This window comes from Rissa tridactyla, chromosome 22, assembly GCF_028500815.1.
Source record: "Rissa tridactyla isolate bRisTri1 chromosome 22, bRisTri1.patW.cur.20221130, whole genome shotgun sequence".
NCBI lineage: Eukaryota > Metazoa > Chordata > Aves > Charadriiformes > Laridae > Rissa > Rissa tridactyla.
Window position 1 is genome coordinate 1,905,239 of NC_071487.1, and position 13,147 is coordinate 1,918,385.

General features: G+C 66.9%; 1 protein-coding gene across 1 annotated transcript; it reads right to left on the bottom strand.

Moving 5' to 3' along the window:
- Positions 1-680: 680 nt before the first annotated feature.
- MEF2B (myocyte enhancer factor 2B) lies at positions 681-12,072 on the bottom strand. Its single transcript, XM_054182069.1, is given in 10 exon segments — positions 681-1,216; positions 1,669-1,759; positions 1,855-1,966; positions 2,546-2,691; positions 3,646-3,808; positions 3,899-4,027; positions 4,100-4,246; positions 4,248-4,304; positions 4,501-4,580; positions 11,880-12,072. Coding segments are annotated over 9 exon segments (1,212 nt in total). The 5' UTR covers positions 4,555-4,580; positions 11,880-12,072; the 3' UTR covers positions 681-903.
- Between the last annotated feature and the right edge of the window lie 1,075 nt (positions 12,073-13,147).

The window sequence follows — 13,147 nt, forward strand, 5'->3', positions numbered from 1 at the left end:
AGACCTTATGAGCAGCTTTTGGGGGTCTCCCGGTGAGCCGAGGGGTGGGAGCCGCACAGCTGGACCCCAGGGACCTGGCCAGAGTGGGGGGTGACCCGGCTCTCACCCGCTTTGCTAGTTGGTGACCCTGGAGAGGCGGCTGTGAGACTGGGGGACACGGCGGGGGGAACAGCAATGTTGAGCGGATGAGCGTCAGGGCATGGGCCACTTCTCCCCTGGGGGACATTAATGACCCGCCACCTCGTTAGCCGCCCCGAGCAGCGCTGCCCGACCCCAAGAAGCTCACAGCAGACACCCCAACACCCCCAGCTCTTTATTGGTGAGAAGATAATAAATAGAAAAGAGCCCCTGGGCCGGGGGAGCAGCACCCACCACCCCCGGCTGCTTTCCCCCCCCCCACCTCCATCCCGCTGCGGGACCCCCAGCAGCTCCACCCCCAAGCCCGGGTGCAGGATTGGGCCAGGGGTGTGCAGGACCCGCTGCTGGTGCTCTCAGTCCTGCTGCCACCCCGTGGCACTTCTCAGGCATTCCCGCTGGCTGGGGACACGCTGGCGCAGGGACGGACGGACGGACGGACGGGGATGGACGAGTGTCCGGCACCGGACAGGGGACCGGGGCAGCGCTCCTTGCCACTGGGGTCCTGGCCTCCCAGGGGACTGGGGGGGAGCAGAGCTGCAGGGAGGGGGGAGCGGCAGCATGTCGGGGGCACTGGGGCGGGGAGGGGGTTTGCCGGGAGCTGCAGCCCCACGGTGGGAAACCGGGACCCCGTGGCACCGCTGACCGCCTCCCGGCTGCATTGCAAAGGGCACGGGGGCTTCCTGGGGGTCCAAGGATGGGGGTAAAGAGGGGGGGTGGTTTCTCCAGGCTTGTGTCCCCCCCTTCCCCTGCACCCTGTCGGCCTCGCTATCTCTGCCAAGCGTCCATGGCCTGAGCTCGCCGCGCGGGGAGGGGGGCCCGCTGCTCCTCTGCCAGCGGCCGGGGGGGCCCCAGGGGGTAAGGGTACCCCTTGGCGTAGTCATCCCGCGGCTGGAGGTCTCCGGGGCCTCGGGAGGCTTCGCTCAGGGAGGCCAGGCTGGCCAGGGGGGACTGGGGGGTGCCCGAGGAGCAGCCCAGCCCCGGGGAGACCCGCTCTGACTTGATGCTGATGGCTTGGTGCTGGGGGGAGGCGCCGGGGGCCGCGGCCGCCTCTTCGGTGGGGACAATCCGGCTGCTGACCCTGGAGTAAGAGGGGAGGAGGAGTGAGGTCAGGTCTCCCTGCATCCCTCACCGAGGTGCGTGGGGTGGGCAGAGGCCGAGGTTACCCCCCCTCTCCTCCCTAGAGGGGCTGAGAGCCCCCAAACTCACTTCATGTACCAGCTCCGACCCAGCCGGGCACCCGGCAGCTGCCCACCCGGCTGCTGGGAGCCTGGTGTGTGACCGGGGGGACATGGGGACCAGGTCCCCTGGGGAAATCCAGTTGGAAATAGGCTCTGCCAACAGAGGGGGTGCTGGGGTGACCCCCATGTGCCCCAGTTTTGGGGTGACGCTGGACAGACCCCAGCACCGTGGGTGGGGGGGGCTGCACTTTGGGTGCTGGCTGCACCCCGGGCTGGGAGGTGGCACCCATGGGTGCCGCAGCTCCCCACCAACAGGCTCATCCCCCGCCCCATGGCTGTCCCCCATCCTTACCCAAGCGCTGCCATGTCCCGTGGGTGCTGCCACGCCGTGGGGCCGGGCTGCAGGAAACCGGGGGGTGGCGGGGTCTCGCCAGCCCCGAACTCTGCCAAGTGGGAGGTCAAGAGTGAGCAGGAGATGTCGGGGGGGCACAGCCTAGGGGGCATCATGCTGTCCCAGGAGTGAGGGGCCAGGACTTACCCGCTTGTGCCGGGGCGAGGAAGGGGAAGCCGCTGAGGCTGTGGCTGGGGACGCCGGCGCTGCCGGGGGCGAGCATGGGGCTCAGGGTCTGCAGAGCGGGGTACAGCGGCCGCTGCGGGGAATTGGGGTGCTCCCCTTCAGGCTTCGTGCTGCTGACCCCCTGGGGGACAGCGTCTCCCCCCCAGCCCCTTCCCGTGCCCCCCACCAAAGCCCCAGTGTCGGGCTGAGGAAGAGGAGGTGGGAGTGGATCGGAGGAGCTTCTTGCTGAATTAGGGGAGGGGGACGTGCAGGTGGCCCCGGGGACACTGGGCACAGTGACTTGCAGGGCAATGCCTGGCTGCAGCGAGCTGGGGGGGACCCCTCACTGCCTACCCTGCTGCCCCCTCCCACAGTGTCACTGCTGGGGAGGGGGTGTCCAAGGCCCCTGAGCACCCTGCTGGCACCGACCCCCACGGGAACCCCATGGCCAGGGGGTCTCAACCCCCTCGCAGGGCGTCAGAGGCAACACGGGGACCCAGAGCCAGCCCACCCCGGGGGGCTATGGATTTGGGGGGGCTTTGCCGCACACACGGGAGACACGTCGCAGCGATGGGGCCATGCTGGGACTGGTTTCCCCCCTGGTAGCAGTGTCCCCACACGCCCGCCCAGGCAGCAGGTACTGCAGAGCTGGCGTCCCCACCACGGCACTCACCGCTGCGCTGCCAGCGCTCCGGCCACTCGCCAAGCTGCCGTGGGCTTCGCCGCGCCGTCCCTCGGCCCCCAGGTACAGCGGCGGGGGCGTCTTGGTGGCCAGGGCTCGGTTCAGGCTGCCGGCGGGGAACAGGGGGTAGCCGATACCTGGACGGACAGAGGGACAGGAGGATGCCCAGGGCGGCCCTGAGGGATGTGGGGTCCTGGGGGCTCTGGTTCTTGGGGGCATCCCCATGGCTGTGGCCGGTGGCCCCGATGCCCTCGCTGCCGTGCGTGCGTGCATGCAACTGTGCCGCGCTCCGGCAAACCCACTTCCTGCGCGAGGCCGTCGGCGCACCTGGGCTGCGGCGGCCGCCTCCGACCCACGGCAGCCGCGTGCTGCGAGCGGAAACGGCGCGTGAAGGCGGTGGCCGGATCCGGCCCTGGGGGCCAGTAGGCTGCAAACGTCCCCGGCCAGACCCTGCCGCGGGCAGCACCCTTGCCCCAGCTCCCCACAGAGCAGCTGGGACCTCCTCTGGGGATGGCCAGCGTGCCTGGGGCCACCACGCTGTCCCCATCCCAGGATGTGGGGATGCTGCACGCCCGTGTCTTGCCCTGGGAATATCACCCAGCACTCCCCGTGATGCCTCCCACCCACCCGGGGGGTTTCCACTGGTCGAGCCCCAGCATCATTTTTTCCAGCTGCTTTTCTGCTGCGTGGCCTCACAGGCACCGCTGTCCCCATCGCCACCCCGGGCTGCTGCCATCCCACTGGGCAGGACGAGCCCCTTGTGCCCAGCTCCGAGCTGTGTGTGCCACACCGGACACGACGAGCCGGGGGTGTGGGATGCCCGGGGTGCCGGGGCCAGCCGGGTGCCGGGTGCCGGCAGGGAGCAGGAAGCAGCTGGAGGGCGGCAGGGGCCGGTGTTTCCACAGCTGCAGCGGCGCTACCTGCCCACGCACCCGCTCCCGGTAAATCCCCGGGAGATGCTGCGAGAGGAGCTTTGCATGCGGCGCCCTGCTGGGAAAATCCCCGCGGGGCCGGCGGGGATGGGGTGGCCATCACGGGGACCTTCTCCCCCCGCTCCCCCCAGCCTCCCTGGGTGATGGGTCCGAGCCTACCTGGGGGCAGCGGTCCTGGTGAGCGTCCCGGTGGCTTCGGCGCTGCTGGCTTGAAGGCCGGTGGGCGTCCCTGGCCCTGTGGGGAGCCGCTGGCGCTGCTCAGGGATCCATCGGTGGCCGGCGGGGAGCTGCCGTAGGCTGCCTCGGGCAGCGGCACCGGGCTCTGCGGGGCAAAGCGGAGGTGAGTGACAGGGAGGGGACGGGGACCCTCAGGGACTCTCGACCCCAGCGCCGTGGGACGGCAGCGACTCACGTAAAACCGTGGCCGTGCCACCGACAGGTCCATGCCCTCGCTCAGCCTCCGCGCCTTCTCCCCAGGATCCGGCCCCTCGTCCAGCTCCAGCTCGTGGCTCTCCAGCCCCAGCCCCTTGCGCTTCAGCGTCTGCGGGGAGGGGGGTGGTGAGCAGGGTCCTGCGCCCGCCCCGGCCCCCCCCCGGCCGCCCCCCGCCGCTACCTCGAGGATGTCGGAGTTGGTGCGGCTCTCGTGGGGCTCGCTGTACTCCGTGTACTTGAGCAGCACCTTGTCCATGTCGGTGCTGGCGTACTGGAAGAGGCGGTTGGTGCTGTTGAAGATGATGAGGGCGATCTCGCAGTCGCAGAGGGACGCTCAGCTCGTACGCCTTCTTCATCAGCCCGAATTTCCGCTTGGTGAAGGTCACCTGCGGAGCAGGGAAGGGGATGGGATGCTGCACCCAGGGCCCCTGGATACAGCCCCAAATCCTCCTCGTCGGTCCCCAAACCCCCTCCGGCTCTGGAGGACCCAACGCCCGTGGGGACGGTGGGAGCAGAGCGGTTTTGCCTCCCTTCGTGGCCTCGTGGCTCCCTGTCCCCACCTTGTCCCCAAGCGGCTCCTACCTGCCGGTTCCGTTGATCCAGTATTCGGCTGATCTGTATTTTTTTCCGGCCCATTTTCGCCTGCTACACTCAAAGCGGGGCTGGAAGAGAGCGAGAAGCCGCTGAGCCCCCGCAGCCCAGGGCCAGACGAGCGAGCATCCGCCCCGGCCCTGCGTGAACCCCCTGGCCCCTCCGGCTGCCAAAAATAAGTTTTTGCTGAAAAAAAAAAAAATTTGGCTTTTTTTTTTTTTTTCTTTTCAGCAAAGGCGGTGGCAAACTGAAAAATGAAAAATAAATTACTGGGAATTTCTGCTGGGCCAGAGGGGGATAAGTCCCCTTAGGTCTACCCAGCCGGTTCCACCGCCCCGGCTCCATCCCCCCCCCAAGCCCACACCGGCCCCAGGGACCAGAGCACCTGCGTGTGCCGGCCGGGAAGCCGCGGTGCCGCGATGCCAGGTCCCTCGCCGGGAGCACGGGATCAGCCTTTGCATCCCCAAGCGCCCGCCCGAAGCGGCGGGGGCTGCTCCGACCCTGCCCCACACGCTGATGCTGGTCACGGCGGGTCCCTCGGCCGGGGAGGGCGGTTATAAGGGAGGCCGGGCTGGCTGCGGGGAGGGTCCGTAAAACAAAAGGGCTGTTTTTAGGTACAAGGTTATTTTTTTTTTTCTTTAATTTTTTTTTTTTTTTTTTTTAAACTAAAGCGAACAGACTAAATTTGACCTCCGCCATTCGCAGGTCAGGAAGTGGCTGTATGAGGAGACAGCAAAGCGAAACCACCCACCTCTTTGGGCCACGTGAGCCGGCGGTGGGAAGGACGAGGGGACGGGGGACCCCGCATCCCACCCCGCTTGCAGGGTGCCAGCACCCATCACAGCCTGGCACGGGGCCGTGACACCCCCCCCATGACATCCCCCTGCCACCGCAGGGACCCGATTCTTGCTCCTCTTGTTACCCCCCAGCACCGCTCGCCCCAAAACCCCTCTGGGACGCCCCAGTGCCACCGCAGCCCGGTGCAGAGCCATGGGTGGCACCAAGATGCTCCCGATGGGACCCTCGCACCCAGTCTCTCCACCCCGATTTGGGTGCAGACGTGGCCCAGCTTGGTCCCTGCCGTCCCCAAGACACGTCCATGGGGCCAGAGCCGAGCTGGGAAGCCGGCGGGGCTGGGAGCTCTGTGCTGTGGCTCCCTGGGGACAGCAGTCACCCCCGGGAGCCCCCCGAACCTGGCCAGCACCCCCCGCCATCCCAGGGAGCACCCCAGGGGTGCAGGTTGGGGACCGGCCAGCCCTTTGCTCCCCCGATGCCCCAGCTTGTCCCGCTTCCCCCTCTCAAGCACGTTGCCATTTACCATCTTGCTCAGCTGCTATATTTAGCTGATCAAAACTAATTTTAATTTATGGAAGGAAATTGCGCTGCCGTTCCCACGGCCCCGCTGCCACCCTGTGTCCCCGGGCCCACGCACGACACCAAGGTATGGAGGGTGCCAAGACCACCCCGGTCCCCCCAACCCCCTCCCCCCGCCCCGGAAAAAGCCAACGATTCCCTGGTGAAAAGGCAGAGGTTTTCCCAACGATTTCTGCTGCCCGCGCGGGGCCAGGGCTGCTCCTGCCCTCCCGGCACCGACACCTGCGGCACGGCACCGGGCCAGGGCACTCCCAGGTATACGGGGGGCGGGGGGGGGTGTCAGCTCTTGCCTGCCCACCCCCATCCCACAATCTTTAATTCGGGGTGTGGAAACAAGAGCTGTTCCTGGGGGGCTCCGGCTCGCAGCTGGGTTTGGCCTGTTTGGGTCAGGGGATGCTCGCCCGGCTGCGCGCCCCCGCGTCCCTGCACAGCCTCACCCCGGGGGGGTTTTAAAGGCTGCAGGGTGCCGGGGAGGGAAGGACGTGTCCCTCCATCTGCAGTGGGGACACAAAATGCCGCCGAGGACACCTCGGCTGGGGTCACCACCCCCAGCTCCTTGGATGTGGCACCCCAATGCCCTGCTCCAGCACCCCAGTTTCTAGCTGTATGGGAAATGCAGAGGGAGACGGTCCCTACACTGGGACTCATCCTGCCCTCCCTGGCCCCCAGCCTGCCCTCGTGCCTGGCCGCATCCCCCCCTCCACGCTGCTCCAGGGCAGGGCACAAGGGACAGGGCCAGCAGCCACCCCCAGGTACCAGCGCGGCTTTGAACCCCCAAAGCAGCCGCATCTGCCCTGGTGGGGTGCTCTGGGAGTGGGGCTCAAGGGTACCCGCACCCACAGGGCGATGCTGTGGGGGTCCAAAGAGGGTACCAGCACCCATGGAGTGATGCTGGGGGGATCCAAGGAGGGTACCAGCACCCATGGGGTGATGCTGAAGGGGTCCAAGGGGGTGCCAGCACCCATGGGGTGATGCAGCAGGGGGTCCAGGAGCATACCCGCACTCACAGAACAATGTTGAGGGGGGTACCAGCACCCATGGGGTGATGCTGCGGGGATCCAAGGGGGTACCAGCACCCATGGGGTGATGCAGCAGGGGGTCCAGGAGCATACCCGCACTCACAGAACAATGCTGAGGGGGGTACCAGCACCCATGGGGTGATGCTGTGGGGGTCCAAAGGGGGTACCAGCACCCATGGGGTGATGCAGCAGCAGGTCCAGGAGGGTACCCGTGCCCACGGGACGATGCTGAGGGGGGTCCAGGCACCCACAGAATGATGTTGCAGGGGGTACAGGAGGGTACTGGCACCCATGGAGCAATGTCGGAGGCGGGTCCAGGGCAGGTACTGGCGCCCATGGGGTGATGCTGCGGGGGGCCCAGGAGGGTACCAGCACCCAGGGGCCGATGCTGTGTCAGGGTCCAGGGGGTAACAGCACCCATGGGGTGATGCTGTGTGGGTCCCAGCCCAGAATAGCAGGCGGGGTGGGAGACAAGAGGAAGCGGCAACCACAGCGCCATGGAGCCAGGGGAGCCGGGAACGTGGACGGACTCAGGGCACGTTCACCGCGGGCTGAGCCGGGCACGGGGCGGCTCGTTCCCCCCCGGGGGAAACCGTCTGAGGCCTCGTGCAACACGCGGGGCGGTTTCATCAGCCGCCTCCCCGAGCAACTCATTACGGCTCCGCTCCTCCTGGGGCATCGCCTCGGCCGCTCGGCCACCGCGGCCACGTGGGACCCGCGGGGACATGCGCAGCCCTGGCCACTGCTGCCACCAGCACCGCGCCACGTGCCGGGGTCTTGCAGGATGGGCACAGGGTTCGGCCCGGCCGCGGGGCAGGGGAGGGGTGCTCTCTGGGAGCGGGGTACAAGGCGTTTCGTCTCTCTGCCTCCACGGGTCCTGGTGCCTCGGCCACCGCAGTGCGGCAGGGCATCGATGCCTGGTTCCCCCTGGACAGGTATTAAGGGCTGGGAGGTGGGGGGGGAACTTTAACTCCAGATTTTAATTGCTGCACCGGGTGATAAGGCGATAAGCGGCATTACGGCTGCAGGCGATTATCACAGCTGGCGGTGACGGGCATAAGAGGGTGGTTTTGCCCGGCATTGCCATCCCGTGGACCAGTGAGGTGGCATCTCTGTCTGGTCCCCACCCCAGCCTTGGGAGCAGCAGTAAGGAGCCGGCACCCAGCGAGGGGCTCACAGCCCGGGACCCCCGAGCAGGAGGGAGCAGAGTTGAGGTGCCGGCCCTGGGGACACCCCACAACTTCTAATTGTCTCCGCGAGGTCACATCTCAGACAAAGGGCTCCTCATTAGCGTGGCCGCAATGGGGAGCCACGACGTGCTCCGGTGACGAAGCACCTTTCCGCATCGGCGTTACGAAGGAGGTGAACAAAACCCAGCGCAAGCGAAGCTCTCGAGCCCTCGAAACCTTTCAGCGTGGAGACGCTTTCCCCTGCCCGCCCTGAGCAGAGGCTCCTGCGCTGCCTGGCATCCCGCCGGCCTCCTCGCCCTCCCACGCGCGCTTATCTTTAGCCCGGGCTCTCTGCACGCTCGCACGCACCGGGCTCCCTTCCACGCCGCGGCACGGCCCCTTATCCCCCCCTCCGCCTCCATCCCCTCGCCAGCACCCTCAGCGAGGTGTCACCCCGACCCTTGGGCTGCGACGGGGTTTATAATTAACTCCCCGGACCCTGTACATCTTTAAGGGTCATTTGCATCACTCCGGAGCGTGTAAACTTCCTATCCCGGCTCCTAATTAACGCGCTGAGACGAAACGAACCCCTCGAGGGAGACGTGTTTTTTCCGCGGGCCGCAGCCGGTGCGGGATGCTCGGGGTGGTACCCGGCGGTGGGGGGAGGTCCCAGCACTGCCTTTGGCCACCTTTATATCCTTCTCCATCCCTGAATGATTCCAGAAATGTTAAATCCACCGAATTTATCCTAAAGTCAAAGCAGGGGGGGTTATTAGGGGAGCGCTCGGACCCCGGAGCGGCGGAAGCCGCTCCAGGGTCCGAGCGCTCCCCTAATAACCCCAGGTCCAGGATCTCTGAGCTCCCCATCATTTCATCCTCCCACCTCTCCCACCCCCATAAGACAAAGCAGCAGGGATGTAAAAATCAGGGGAAAAGGCCGTTTTCACCAATTTATGGGGATTTTGTTGCAAATCTGAAAACTAGGGGCGGCTGGGTAGAAATGGGGGGGGAGGGGGGGGAAGAGAGCCGCCAGCAAGTACCCGCTGTTGGCATTCAGCGGCTTCCGAAAAGCGCTTTGGCGGAGAAACATATTGATTAAAGGGCAAGAAAGAGTTTCCATCCCATTTTTTTTTTTTTACAGGGAGAAGAAGTGAGCTTCGCCAGGAGGAGAAAATCTGAACCAGGAGCAGTGAAATCCCAGAGGTGGGGGGGGGGGGGGGGGCCAGGCCAGAGGCCGGGGTTTGGTGGGCAACGGGCTCGAAACGGGGCTTTAAGGACCACCCGTCGTGGATGGACGCAAAGTGCCGGGGCCACCATGGGCTGCATCCATCCCTGGTCGGTCCCAACCGGGGACGTGGCCCCGGCTCTCACCGGTCCCCGGGGAACGGCAGGGCTGGGGCCTCGTGGCGCGAGCAGCATCCCGAGCCCGGCGCAGGGAAAAGTCAAAGTTTACCAGGGTTTCTGCCGGGGGTTTGTCAGGCCCTTCTGCTTTTTATAGGTTGTTTAAACAACTAACCAGTATAAACCAGAGCGGGGCCGGCAGCGCGGGAAGGGGAGCGGGGAAGGCAGGAGGAGCCTGCTGGGAAGCAGGGGAAAGGAGAGGACGGGGTGCTGTGGGGGCTTGGGGGCCGCTGGAGCACCGAGGACACGTCAGGGCGCGGGGGACGAGGGGCTGCCTGCGCTAACACCTTCCCCCAGCTCACAAGTGTCACCCCAGCAGCCAGCAAAGTCCCCGAGGGCAATTATAATTCATCTATCGACTCCCATCACAGCGCAGGGCCCGGACATGGCATTGCCCTGCGCCCCTCCAGAGCCAAATCCAGGCTTGGGCTGGGGCCGGGGGGTCGATGGGGCCACCATCCAGCCCCGGCTCCATCCCGCTCGGGGTGACACAGAGCGAAAGTCCTGCCAGCGCCCGGCACTGCCACGGCCCGGTGCCGACGGGCGAAGCGTGGCGATGGGTGGAGGCTTTTCGGTTCCAAAATGACTGTGTGGAAGGAGGAAGGATTGAAATGTCCCCAAAAAACAAGGCAGCTCTTTCCCTTGGGAAGACGGACGGACACACGGAGCCCTCCAGGGCCCAGAACACCTTTTGTGCTCACTGTCCAGCAACCCCCCTGGCAGCAGCCGAGGGAAGGAATACACTGTTCCCGTGGGACTGGGCCGTCCCAAGCTGCAGCTGGACATTAATAGGGGAAATGATGCTCGTTTGCTGCTGGAGGGTTTGCTGGGGGCAGCCACAAGTTGCTGACGGCTGGCCTGAGCCCATCCCCGCAGCCTCAGGGCTGTATGGCTTACAAACCCGCTTTGCTCCTCACAATCCTGCTGTAATTCTTGTAAAGAGGAGGGAAATCCAAGGGTCTTAAACACACTAGTTCCCCCCGATCCTTCTGGGCACCCCCACGGCAGCACGACACGCCAGCCTCTCCAGCCCCCTCGCTGCTGGGACGCTTCTCCCGGGTGTCAGCAGGAATCCCCATCCCCTTGCACCACGCAAAGTTTCCCAAAGATGTTTTCCTTCCCCGCTGCTGCGCTGGCCGGCTCTCGGCACCAGGGTGCCATCGGTGCTCCGGGGCTCGGAGGCGAGCGGGAACGTTTGACATGTTAAACCAAACCTGGGGCCTGCATCTACATCCCGAATCCCATCCCCTCCCCAAGCTGCACAGGTCTCCCCCCGACGTCACCCGCGTGTGACGTGTCCAGTTGGCAGCCAGCGACATGGAAAAAGGCCAGGATCCGGTTCCCCGGACGGGTCGCCCACGCTCCCTTCCCAACCGGTACCCGATGCCCCAAGGGATGTGCGTGGACTGAGGGGGCACCGTCTCCCCGGCGCAGGTCCCTGCCTTCCAGCTCCCCCGCCAGCTGCCGCGTTAATTCATTACCTGCGAAACCCCATCTCCAGAGCCAGCAGCTCTGGGAAACTTTCTCTCATTAAAAGACTAAAGCCCCGGGGACGGGGACTCGCTGGCAATCGGCTGCAGCGGGCAGGAGGATCTGGCAGAGGATCCACCTCGCTCTCCCCGCGGGGACGGGTGATGGAGGGAGTCTCACGTGCGCTGGGACATGCTGGAGATGCCACACGCTGGCAAGAGCCGTGGACGGGTCACATGCCCAGCCGGGAGGGAGTAAGGGCTGCAATTCAGTGCCATGAACTGCCAGACTGGTGTGACACCCCAGCAAAGGTACGGTGACAACAGGCCCTGGCCCTGCATCGGAGTGTCCCGGTGCTGCGTCACCAGCGGAGTTACAACTTACGCCACATCGAGCCAGCAGCCCTGCGGTGCCGTGCCTCAGTTTCCCCTCTGTGCAGCGGGCTCAGCCCCAGCACACAAAGGCCTCGGCGGGCCCGGGGGTGGTGGGGAGGCGGGTGGCGGGGCCGGGGCAGGGCGGCTGCCATCCAGGCTGCACTTTTGGGTTAAACCCGGGCGTTCCTCCCTGCACAGACACGAGTAAAAATAACCGCCCCGAGCGCGGCGCAAACCACAGGCTTTTTATAGCCCGCCATCCCTAGACGGCGGGGCGGGGGCCGGGGCTCCGCCGTGCCCAGGGCAGCCCGCGGGGCGCCGGTCCGGCCGCACCGGCACCTCCCCGGCCCGGCCCCGCTCCCCCTGCCCCCGCGCCCCGACGGGGCGGCCGGATGGATGCGTGGGGCGGCCCGCCGCCGAGGGGAGCCCCGTCGGGGAGAAGGGTTAGACCTAGGGGTGCGCGGCCGCCGCTGCCCGCCCCCCCATCCCCGGTACCGGTGACAGCGGAGCGCGGCCGTGCCCCGGTGAGCGCAGGATCCCCCTCCCCACTCCGGGACGCGCACCTGGACACCGGCTCGTCCTCCTCGGCAACTCGCCGCCGGCTCGGCCGTGAGTGCCCGGCGCTGCAGCGGAGCCGGCCCGGCCCCGGTGCGGCTCCGCCGCCGTCCGGTCCCGGTCCGGTCCCGATCCCGATCCCGATCCCGATCGCGGTTCGGTGCCGGTGCGTGTCCCCGGAGCCGCGCGCTGCCCGCCGCCTGCCCGAGCCGCGCCGGCAACATTTGCATAGCCCCGCCTTCCCCGCCCGGAGATTTGCATAGAGCTGCCGGGCTCGCTCGCCATTGGCCGCCGCGGCGAGGGCTGTTTTGCATAGCCCCGCCTCTGCCGGGAAGAGGGGCGGGGCGGGGCGGAGGGGCGGGGAAGGGGGGAGCTGGGGAGTCGGGGGGGAGTTGGGGGGTCCCGGGGGGCTGGGATGGGAATGGGGGGACCGGTGGGGGCTGGAAGGGTGAGGTTGGGGGGTCATGGGGGGCTGGGATGGGGGTGACGTTGGGGAGGCTTCGGGGGCTGGAGAGGGGGAGTTTTGGGGGGACTGGGATGGGGATGGGGGCACCCGGGGGGGCTGGGATGGGGGTGAGGTTGGGAGGGCGTGGGGGGCTGGGATAGGGAGAGGTTGGAGGGGGCTGGGGGGTGAGGCTGGGGTAAATTGAGGGGCTGGGGGGGGTGAAATTGGGGGGACCCGGGGGGGGTGGGTGGGAAGGGGGTGAGGTTGTGAGGGCTTGGGGGGCTGGAGGGGTGAGTCTGGGGGGGACCTGAGGGGCTGGGCTGGGGCTGGGGTGTTCTGGGGGGCTGGGATGGGGATGAGGGGACCTGGGATGGGGGTGATGTTGGGGGGATTCGGGGGCTGGGAGGAGTGAGGTTTGGGGGGACCTGGGGGGGCTGGGATGGGGTGAGGTTGGGGGGACCTGGGGGTCTGGGGGAGGGTGGCTTTCGGGGGACCTGTGGGGGTTAGATGGGGGTGATGTTGGGGGGACTTGGGGAGCTAGGATGGGTGTGAGGTTGGGGGGGGTGGGTTGGGCGGCTGAGATGGGATGAGGTTGGGGGGACCCAGGGGGCTGGGATTGGGGTGAGGTTGGGGGGACCCGTCGGACTGGGATGGGGGATTTGGCTGGGGAGGACGTGGGTGAGTTTGTGGGAATTTGGGGGCCTGGGGGCGAAGTTTGGGGTGTCCCGGGCGATGCTGTGCCCTCACCGGGGTGTTCAGGCTCAGGCTGAGGGGAGGGGTCCTGGGGGCAGGTTTAGGGCCAGGGTCTGGGTTTGGCCCATGCCAGATCCC